Source organism: Octopus sinensis, linkage group LG30, assembly GCF_006345805.1.
Source record: "Octopus sinensis linkage group LG30, ASM634580v1, whole genome shotgun sequence".
Taxonomy (NCBI): domain Eukaryota; kingdom Metazoa; phylum Mollusca; class Cephalopoda; order Octopoda; family Octopodidae; genus Octopus; species Octopus sinensis.
The window spans coordinates 14,180,966-14,193,235 of NC_043026.1; the positions used below are offsets into that span (position 1 = coordinate 14,180,966).

Consider the following 12,270-nt stretch of genomic DNA (forward strand, 5'->3'; position numbering starts at 1 on the left):
ACATGCGAAAATACTCTGATGTTGAAGTTCCAAAGAAGGAGCTTTGGATCTAGAAACCTGCTCTTTCTCATTGGCACGAAATCCTGAAATAAAACTAAATAATGACATGCAAATATACACAATGGCAAGAGCTGTTGATGGTCCAAGAATCGGACATGAGCCATTACTACACATAGAAAAGTAGCGTACGATGTATTGGAAAAGTTGAGTTACTGAATGAGGCAAGATTGTGTAGAAGTTTTTTTTTTCTTTAATAAATATTTTAAACATTACATATATTGCAACATACCTACATAGATGATCCCTACATTTCAACATATTTATATAAGCACAACTCTGTAACGTGACACACATAAAGAAATAAATCATGTAACGATGGAAACGAATTCACGAAAAGAAAAATAAACACTGTTCAATATGTTTGTTTGAATACGGTTGTAGAAGTAAAAACAGTCCGAAAGGAAAGATTACCCAAAAAGGGGACAACATTGAATTTAATGATGACAAAACTTTGCCGAAAATTTTAAATAATTTTAAAGGGTTTTCTTATTTTCGTGAGAATTTGCAGTTTTCAAGTTCTCTTACCTCTTCCCTACCTTTCCCGCCTCCTCTCAATCTCTCCCTCAATATGTTACATCCCGCTCAATGACTACATCATGGACATTATATCACAATATCCTATGTTTTATGTCCACCGGTCCTTTCCAATACACTGACCCTTTCCTCCCCACCATTCCCATATGTTCTCATACCATGTCGGCTTGTAATAATCGGCAGCGTGTAGCATCGCACAAACACGACACCAAAATTGGAAATCAATAAATTCTCCTGTTCCTTTCCATTTGAAATACTCATTATAAAGAGTATCATTTTTATCAAGTTTATGCAGATAATCTGCCAATTCTTTTGGGGATTTGAAATCCTCGTAGTGGATGTACGAATTCTCGGGTGCTACTTTACGATAGTCGTCGGGATGGGCACCCATTACAATTGGAATAACATTATATCTGCAATAGACAAAAGAAAAGAAAAAACGAAAATACAGCTGCCATAAACAATATTGGAATAAGAAATAATGATTCATGCGAGCAAATTATAGATAAATCATATATAATGATATCATATAAAGAATAAGTTTATAAAAAGTTATGATAGCTTATGATTTGTTTGGCTCATTATTAAAGGTAAAGTGAAGACTTTAAAAACAAGATCTGGGTAGAATAGAAGCCTGGAAACTGAAAAAGTTAAGAAACACATGATTTAAGTCTTCTCTTGAGAAGATACTGGAAGCAGGTAAGCTTTTCGGATATCAGAAAAGGATGGATCAATATCCGCAGAACAGACTCTTTGAGACAGACCACTGGAGATTTTTATAAAGTACCAAAGATGAGAAGCCTAGTGCAGAAGTAAGTGCTGGAGTAAAATTTAGTATAATCCAGTCAATCATAATGAAGATGCAACATGATTGAAGAAAGTGGAGGAAGAAGTAGTGAGTGAAAAGCAGACAGATCTAAGACTAATGAGTGAAGTGATGGGGAAAATGCCGAATCGAAAGGGCTCAGGACCAGATTTCGTTCAAGGGTATTGGTTAAATAAATTTAGAAGCTTACATATAATGCTCTCTCTCTCTCTCTCTCTCTCTCTCTCTTTCTCTTCTTTTACTTGTTTCAGTCATTTGACTGCGGCCATGCTGGAGCACCGCCTTTAGTCGAACAAATCGACCCCGGGACTTATTCTTTGTAAGCCCAGTACTATCGGTCTCTTTTGCCGAACCGCTAAGCTACGGAGGACGTAAACACACCATCATCGGTTGTCAACCGATGTTGGGGGGACAAACACAGACACACAAACATATACACACACATACATATATATATATACATATATACAACAGGCTTCTTTCAGTTTCCGTCTTCCAAATCCACTCACAAGGCATTGGTCGGCCCGAGGCTATAGCAGAAGACACTTGCCCAAGATGCCACGCAGTGGGACTGAACCCGGAACTATGTGGTTGGTAAGCAAGCTACTTACCACACAGCCACTCCTGCGGAGTGAACTGAGGAGAGAACTTTACGATCAGCTTAATGCAGGAATAATACCAGAATTGATAACTAGAGGGAGAAAATTACTCCTTATAAAAAGACAAAATCAATTAGAAAAGCTAGACTGAAGAACTAGCTACTGGGAAAATGCCAGCGAATGTGCGCCTACACAGAAGCAAACAAGACATTATATAGATAGAACAGATAATGAAGTATACATATATGACTGCAGGAAGTCTTACGGATGTATACAGGAGGACAAATGTAACATGCGACCCTCATTGTTGTACGTACATGCTAAAGCATACCCACAAAGCGTACACACATCGTTGCTAGAGTTTCATTGAAATAACATTAACTATAGGGAATTAACCAACTCTGAAGAATGAGAGCCATTCGAAAAGCACTACTTAGTCTCATTAATTCAAATACAAAGACACACGGATTTAAAATTCAAGTACTTACTTCAAACCATTAATGAAGAATTTTTCAGTAATATAATCTCTACAATTGGAATTTTCGAATGCCAAATAAAATTTGTATTCCTTTTTTAATATCTCAAAGCATTTATTTTCATTCCTTCTCGTGCAAATTTTTGTACCACATCTACCGTAAATATCCACTTGGATATATTTTCCGAGCTCCTTAGCATAACCCATGCGATTGTTGCTTGGACCACAGTTCGATACGAACCAAGCAACCTTCTTTGTTTTTCCCGCTGCATAATTTTGAAATTGTACTTTTTGTCTTACTGACTTGTTAAAATATCGAAATTTTCCGTAAGGATATACAATCGTACTGTCCTGCTTATAAGTAATCGTCCAGTTGATTTTGTTTCCCAGGTGTTTCACTGATGGGTTGAAAAAAGGACACTCATGTGTCGTGTAAATCCATATTTGGTTCGTGTGGTTTGTTTTCTGTGATAGTCCCACTCTCTCATAAAAGAAAATAGCATCTACACTATTTTGCATTGCTTTGTTGTTTGTGACTAAACATTCATTAACTGGACATTTATATTCCAGGAAACTCGTTTGATTTTCCTTCAATGGTTGCAGATATCTTAAACTATATATTAACAACGTTTTAAACTTTGGTCTATTTGGCTTTAACTTTACATTTCGATCAGAGTCTGACTGATTTTGGTGCCTATTCCGTTCATAATTTTCCCATTTTTCCTCTCCTGGTAGGACATATTTCATTTGAGCTTCGATACGATCGTTTTCAGGCTGATTACCTGGAAACAATCGAGAGGTATTCCTTGTGTAGGAAACATACTGCTTAGTTGTTGAAGTCCAATTCCAAATGTCTTGTAGTTTCTTGAGATTATATTCAAATTGAGAAATATAAAAACAAATGCATACTACTATGAATATGACAAAGAGGAAAAATATCTTGCGGTAGGTGTCCATTCCTTATTTGGTGTGATGTGAACAGTTTCAAGTAGTTATTCATGTAGCAGTAAGTATTTCTTGAAAGAGGCAGTGAACTAGTTGACAGTTGAAGCACAGTTGACAAAATGTTTCGTTAGTAACTAGGATTTATAAAGACATACAACAAAAAATTATGAGCCAATACACCGGCGATAAAATGCAGCCAAAATACATTCTAACGTCCTAAACAATGATGGAACGTATTTGTATTGAGATGTAAAATTTGAAAATCTAATAATGTAATCTGACCCGAGACTATTCAATTACGGGTTTGTTTAAATTTCCATTTGAGATCATGACATCTGTATTGATTTGAAACAACCTGCCAGTATGACGTTTCGTAGAGATCGATACAATAAAACAACTGGTCATACAACTACACTAGGACTGAGTACACACACACACACACACACACACACACACACACGCACATACATACATACACACATATATAAATACATATTTTTTTCTTGTCTAGTTTCAACTTGAGAGTTGTGGCCATGCTGGTGCACTGCTGTTTGCTTTGCAACACATTCACTAAACTTTCTCTGATATGTGGCATTTGGTAGATGCCGTGAGGTAGCTTCGTCCGCAACTCTTGACAGAATATCCAATTTTGGTTTGAAGAACCCCTAGGTGTTGGTTATTTAAAAATTAGTGGACTGATTATGTTCAATAATAAAAAAAAACTTATTTACCTGTTTTAACATCCTCGCCATCGAAATTATCTCTTTTTGCAGCAATACGCCGCTCCCAACGTACCTGTCTCTTGGAATCCAGCGTTGAGGTCGTTTTCTGTAAGCGAGGCGTGGACCTTCTACGATTCGCTTTGGATTTCGACAAGGGTGTTAAAATGGTGACTTTTAGGCTGCAGTTTCATCATTGGGAAGAAATGGAAGTCCGCAGGTGCTAAATCTAGCGAACAGAACGGGTGCAGAAGTGATACCATGTTGTTTTTGTCGAGAAATTCATGTGTAAGGAGAACTCGGTGAAGAATCCAATTCATCGCACAGATCCGGTCGTTTACGCCGAATGTCGTCCTCCTTGAAACGCTCCAAAACGCCGAAGTAAAACTCTCGATTGACGGTCTGGCACTGCGTAACGAAATTCTCGATGCACAATACCACATTTCCGAGAGTAACGCTCGTGGCAGCTCTTCCAGCTCGCTCATCATCTTCCAGGAACATTCTTCCCACATTGAAGTGCCCGTGCTACACGAAACATTGCATATGGCCCATTGCTTCATCGCCCATGTAGGTCTCTCAGGCTTTGTGGGAAGATATTAAAGAGCTGTGGTCCCTTGAAGTACAAGCTGCTGCAGTATATGGGGTCCTGTGCCCTGATAGCAATGTTGGGATTTTTGGTATTATGCAGTGGCGCCCCTTTCTGATGTTTGAGTAACTGACAAGGCCAAAGTTTGCTACAAGTTCTCCAGATTTTCCCAAATCTATTTTACCGCGTATCTTTTCCGCCTCCATTCTAGAGAGTAGTCTTCACTTTATTCAGTCTCTCTCAGTAGCTGACATGTCGCATTGAGACGATCTTTTTGTGTAACTTCGCTGGATTGCTTCGAGTTCCGTTGTTAATTTTACCCTGTGTGGGGACTGTATTTACGAGCAGTAATTCAAAGGGCTCGGGACGAAAGTCCTGTACAAGAACATCAAGACTTTCTGTTCCTTCATTCTGAAAGGTCGAAGAATCCATCCCACCAGCTGTCTGCATATTATTGTCAACTTCGTAATATGCACCTGGAAAGATGCATCATTACTCATGTCGACGCCCAGGTCACACATTGATTTTGATTGAGACTTTGCCTCCTGATCAATCTAGCATATCTACCTTTCATTGAATGCATGTGTTGGTAGGGCAGGGTTTTGGAATTTTCCAGCATGAAAACTGCGTTTGACGGAGATGTACTTGCATAGCAAGTGATTTGATCTGAGATCGTGTGCTGGAACGAAAACAATTGCAACGTGGAAGGTGTTTGTAAGCAATTTAAGAAACACACAAAAGCCGTTCGATTCACTTCAACATTTAAGTTTAATTTGTCAAAATGTTTTCGTCGCTTTAAGACCGCGACCTGTTCACTGACAAATATCCATGCTGAATAAGGTTATATATATATATATCTATATATATATATATATATATATATAATATATATATATATATATATATATAATATATATACAATTGCAGCGTGGAAGGTGTTTGTAAGCCATTTAAGAAACACACAAAAGCCGTTCGATTCACTTCACATTTAAGTTTAATTTGTCAAAATATTTTCGTCGCTTTATGACCGCGACCGCTCACTGACAAAAATCCATGCTGAATAAGGTTATATATATATATATATATATATATATATAATATATATATATATATAATATATATATAATATATATACAATTGCAGCGTGGAAGGTGTTTGTAAGCCATTTAAGGAACACACAAAAGCCGTTCGATTCACTTCAACATTTAAGTTTAATTTGTCAAAATATTTTCGTCGCTTAAAACCGCGACCTGCTCACTGACAAAACTCCATGCTGAATAAGGTTTATATATATATATATATATATATATATATATATATATATATATATATATATATATATATATATATATATATATATATATATATATATATATATATAATATATATATATATATATATATATATATATATATATATATATTATATATATATATATATATATATATATATATATACAATTGCAGCGTGGAAGGTGTTTGTAAGCCATTTAAGGAACACACAAAAGCCGTTCGATTCACTTCAACATTTAAGTTTAATTTGTCAAAATATTTTCGTCGCTTAAAACCGCGACCTGTTCACTGACAAAAATCCGTGCTCAGTGAACAGGTCGCGGTCTTAAAACGACGAAAATATTTTGACAAATTAAACTTAAATGTTGAAGTGAATCGAACGGCTTTTGTGTGTTTCTTAAATGGCTTACAAACTGCGTTTTATTTTCCTCATCCCACCTGTACATTGTGTCCAACTCCCGTCGCAGATGCGCAACCTCTCCAGGTTCCGTGTCCTCTGAGAGACTTTTGTATCATCTGCATTGCTAGCAAGCGTGGCTACCCGAGTAGCTGAGTGCATGTCTGAGAGGGCCACTATAAATATCAGCTACCCCAAGATAATGCCCTGTGAAACAACACTCATTTTTGTGTTTCCATGGAGATCCCCCGTTGCCAACTTCTCCCCTGATTTATATCTTAAGAAGTCATGTAACCATTCTCCAAGTTTTCCAAATATGCCAACACTGCGCAGCTTCTGACATATCATACTGTTATGTCGCAATACTACACGATCGCAGCGTGAGCTACGATCGTCGGCACTGTTATGTCGCACGTTCGGATGCCTTTAACTCGACTCCACTCTTCACAGAAAAGTTATGATAGCTTATGATTTGTTTGGCTCATTATTAAAGGTAAAGTGAAGAATTTAAAAACAAGATCTGGGTAGAATAGAAGCCTGGAAACTGAAAAAGTTAAGAAACACATGATTTAAGTCAGAAGATAGTGGTAGCAGGTAAGCTTTTCGGATATCAGAAAAGGATGGTTCAATATCCGCAGAACAGACTCTTTGAGACAGACCACAGGAGATTTTTATAAAGTACCAAAGATGAGAAGCCTAGTGCAGAAGTAAGTGCTGGAGTAAAATTTAGTATAATCCAGTCAATCATAATGAAGATGCAACATGATTGAAGAAAGTGGAGGAAGAAGTAGTGAGTGAGAAGCAGACAGATCTAAGACTAATGAGTGAAGTGATGGGGAAAATGCCGAATCGAAAGGGCTCAGGACCAGATTTCGTTCAAGGGTATTGGTTAAATAAGTTTAGCAGCTTACAAGTAAGGCTCTCTCTCTCTCTCTCTCTCTCTCTCTCTCTCTTTCTCTTCTTTTACTTGTTTCAGTCATTTGACTGCGGCCATGCTGGAGCACCGCCTTTAGTCGAACAAATCGACCCCGGGACTTATTCTTTGTAAGCCCAGTACTTATTCTATCGGTCTCTTTTGCCGAACCACTAAGATACGGGGACGTAAACACACCAGCATCGGTTGTCAACCGATGTTGGGGGGACAAACACAGACACACAAACATATACACACACATACATATATATATATACATATATACAACAGGCTTCTTTCAGTTTCCGTCTACCAAATCCACTCACAAGGCATTGGTCGGCCCGAGGCTATAGCAGAAGACACTTGCCCAAGATGCCACGCAGTGGGACTGAACCCGGAACTATGTGGTTGGTAAGCAAGCTACTTACCACACAGCCACTCCTGCGGAGTGAACTGAGGAGAGAACTTTACGATCAGCTTAATGCAGGAATAATACCAGAATTGATAACTAGAGGGAGAAAATTACTCCTTATAAAAAGACAAAATCAATTAGAAAAGCTAGACTGAAGAACTAGCTACTGGGAAAATACCTGCGAATGTGCGCCTACACAGAAGCAAACAAGACATTATATAGATAGAACAGATAATGAAGTATACATATATGACTGCAGGAAGTCTTACGGATGTATACAGGAGGACAAATGTAACATGCGACCCTCATTGTTGTACGTACATGCTAAAGCATACCCACAAAGCGTACACACATCGTTGCTAGAGTTTCATTGAAATAACATTAACTATAGGGAATTAACCAACTCTGAAGTAAGAGAGCCATTCGAAAAGCACTACTTAGTCTCATTAATTCAAATACAAAGACACACGGATTTAAAATTCAAGTACTTACTTCAAACCATTAATGAAGAATTTTTCAGTAATATAATCTCTACAATTGGAATTTTCGAATGCCAAATAAAATTTGTATTCCTTTTTTAATATCTCAAAGCATTTATTTTCATTACTTCTCGTGCAAATTTTTGTACCACATCTACCGTAAATATCCACTTGGATATATTTTCCGAGCTCCTTAGCATAACCCATTCAATTGTTGCTTGGACCACAGTTCGATACGAACCAAGCAACCTTCTTTGTTTTTCCCGCTGCATAATTTTGAAATTGTACTTTTTGTCTTACTGACTTGTTAAAATATCGAAATTTTCCGTAAGGATATACAATCGTACTGTCCTGCTTATAAGTAATCGTCCAGTTGATTTTGTTTCCCAGGTGTTTCACTGATGGGTTGAAAACAGGACACTCACGTGTCATAAAAATTCATATTTGGTTCGTGTGGTTTTGTTTCTGTGATAGTCCCACTCTCTCATAAAAGAAAATAGCATCTACACTATTTTGCATTGCTTTGTTGTTTGTGACTAAACATTCATTAACTGGACATTTATATTCCAGGAAACTCGTTTGATTTTCCTTCAATGGTTGCAGATATTCTAAACTGTATATTAACAACGTTTTAAACTTTGGTCTAATTGGCTTTAACATTACATTTCGATCAGAATCTGACTGATTTTGGTGCCTATTCCGTTCATAATTTTCCCATTTTTCCTCTCCTGGTAGGACATATTTCATTTGAGCTCCGATACGATCGTTTTCAGGCTGATTACCTGGAAACAATCGAGAGGTATTCCTTGTGTAGGAAACATACTGCTTAGCTGTTGAAGTCCAATTTCAAATGTTTTGTAGGTTCTTGAGATTATATTCAAATTGAGAAATATAAAAAGAAATGCATACTACTATGAATATGACAAAAACTGAAAATATCTTGCGGTAGGTGTCCATTCCTTATTTGGTGTGATGTGAACAGTTTCAAGTAGTTATTCATGTAGCAGTAAGTATTTCTTGAAAGAGGCAGTGAACTAGTTGACAGTTGAAGCACAGTTGACAAAATGCTTCGTTAGTAACTAGGATTTATAAAGACATACAACAAAAAATTATGAGCCAATACACCGGCGATAAAATGCAGCCAAAATACATTCTAACGTTCTAAACAATGATGGAACGTATTTGTATTGAGATGTAAAATTTGAAAATCTAATAATGTAATCTGACCCGAGACTATTCAATTACGGGTTTGTTTAAATTTCCATTTGAGATCATGACATCTGTATTGATTTGAAACAACCTGCCTGTATTACGTTTCGTAGAGATCGATACAATAAAACAACTGGTCATACAACTACACTAGGACTGAGTACACATACACACACACAAACACACACACACACACACACACACACCACACACACACGCACGCACATACATACATACACGCATATATATACATATTTTTTTCTTGTCTAGTTTCAACTTGAGACTTGTGGCCATGCTGGTGCACTGCTGTTTGCTTTGCAACACATTCACTAAACTTTGTCTGATATGTGGCATTTGGTAGATGCCGTGAGGGGGAGCTTCGTTCGCAACTCTTGACAGAATATCCAATTTTGGTTTGAAGGAACCCTAGGTGTTGATATAAAAAAATTCGTGGACTGGTTCTGTTCAATAATAAATAAAACACTTATTTACCTGTTTTAACATCCTCGCCATCGAAATTGTCTCTTTTTGCAGCAATACGCCGCTCCCAACGTGCCTGTCTCCACTCTTCACAGCTGTCCTACACAGCTGTGCTCCTAACGTCTAGGCTTCTCCCTCTATATCTCCCTCTATATTCATCGTCTGGGAGCGTCCAGACAACACATACCATGGGCGATATTTGAGTTGTTGGACCGCTGCTTTACCAATCAATTGTAGTGCTGAAAGAGCTATGTCAAACAGGCTTCTACCTGGTCGAAAACAGTACTGAGTGTCAGTCACCAAGTAATCCCCTTCAATGAATGCCATTACTTTCCTGTAGACTATTCGCTCCATGACTATGCTGACGTGTGAGGTCAGAGAGATCAGAGGTCTATAGATTTTAACATCTGCTCTGCTTCCCCCTTTATCAATAGGGCATATTAGTCCCTCGTTCAGTTTTCCTGGGAGCTTATCATTTGCAAGGAAGTTCCGAAAATGAAATTGCAGTGGCTTTGCAAGGGCTCGATTGCATGACCACTTGAGAAGGATTCCGGGATTCTATTGGGGCCAGCAGTCGAGTCTGCTTCTACGACATCTATTGCCAGTGTTACATCCTCTTCTTTCAATAGTTACTCTTCCCTACCTTTCCCACCCCTCCCTCTCAATCTCTCTCCCTCTCTATCTCTCTCTCTCTGAATATATTTCATCCCGGTCAATGACTACATCATGGACATTATATCACAATATCCTATGTTTTATGTCCACCGGTCCTTTCCAATACACTGACCCTTTCCTCCCCACCATTCCCATACGTTTTCATACCATGTCGGCTTGTAATAATCGGCAGCGTGTAGCATCGCACAAACACGACACCAAAATTTGGTATTAATAAATTCTCCTGTTCCTTTCCATTTGAAATACTCATTATAAAGAGTATCATTTTTATCAAGTTTATGCAGATAATCTGCCAATTCTTTTGGGGATTTGAAATCCTCGTAGTGGATGTACGAATTCTCGGGTGCTACTTCACGATAGTCATCAGGATGGGCACCCATTACAATTGGAATAGCATTATATCTGCAATAGACAAAAGAAAAAAATAAACGAAAATACAGCTGCCATAAACAATATTGGAATGAGAAATAATGATTCATGCAAGCAAATTATATATAAATCATATATAATGATATCATAAAAAGTATATGTTTATAAACAGTTATATAACGGAGGAGTGTGCGTGTGTGTATACGTTTGCGTGTCTGTGTTTGTCTACCCAACATCGACTGACAACCGATGCTAGTGTGTTTACGTCCCCGTCACTTAGCGGTTCGGCAAAAGAGACCGATAGAATGAGTACTGGGCTTACAAAGAACAAGTCCCGGGGTCGATTTGCTCGACTAAAAGGCGGTGCTCCAGCATGGCCACAGTCAAATGACTGAAACAAGTAAAGGAGTAAAAGAGTGAAAATAGGAGAACTGTATATCCTGTGAGACCCCGGGACTTATTCTTTTGTAAGCCCAGTACTTATTCTATCGGATCTCTTTTGCCGAACCGCTAAGTGACGGCGACGTAAACACACCAGCATCGGTTGTCAAGCAATGCTAGGGGGACAAACATAGACACACACACACACACACACACACACACACACACACATATATATATATATATATATATATATATATATATATATATATATATATATATATATATACATATACACGACAGGCTTCTTTCAGTTTCCGTCTACCAAATCCACTCACAAGGCATTGGTCAGCCCGGGGCTATAGCAGAAGACACATGCCCAAGATGCCACGCAGTGGGACTGAACCCGGAACCATGTGGTTGGTTAGCAGGCTACTTACCACACAGCCACTCCTGCGCTGATTATTTATCAAGACTGATTTCAAAAAATGCTGAACCATTTGAAGACATCATATCATGGTTACTGCATTTCTATCAGAACATGAAATTAAAAACTCCCTTTTTTTCTTCCCCTCATCCTCTCACATTCCTCCCTTCTTCTCTGCCTATCCGTTCTCACGTGACTGCACGCCATTTTTTGTTTCACCTCTGTGTTTTCTGTGTGCTTTTGTTGGTGTTATGGTGTCACAGATTTACCATGCAAGCATTTTACACGCTTGTCTGGATGGAAGCACTCCGTCGGTTACGACGACGAGGGTTCCGGTTGATCCGAATCAACGGAACAGCCTGCTCGTGAAATTAACGTGTAAGTGGCTGAGCACTCCACAGACACGTGTACCCTTAACGTAGTTCTCGGGGATATTCAGCGTGACACAGAGAGTGACAAGGCCGGCCCTTTGAAATACAGGTACAACAGAAA

The 12,270-nt window shown here is 38.2% G+C and overlaps 1 protein-coding gene across 1 annotated transcript; it reads right to left on the reverse strand.

The window, feature by feature from the left end:
• Nucleotides 1-309: 309 nt before the first annotated feature.
• LOC115226505 (glycoprotein 3-alpha-L-fucosyltransferase A-like) lies at nt 310-3,544 on the reverse strand. The gene is made up of 2 exons (XM_029797500.2): nt 2,508-3,544; nt 310-1,007 (listed from the first exon to the last, which is right to left on the reverse strand). Exons 1-2 carry the CDS (start codon nt 3,449-3,451, stop codon nt 686-688), a joined length of 1,266 nt encoding a protein of 421 aa, XP_029653360.2. The 5' UTR covers nt 3,452-3,544; the 3' UTR covers nt 310-685.
• Between the last annotated feature and the right edge of the window lie 8,726 nt (nt 3,545-12,270).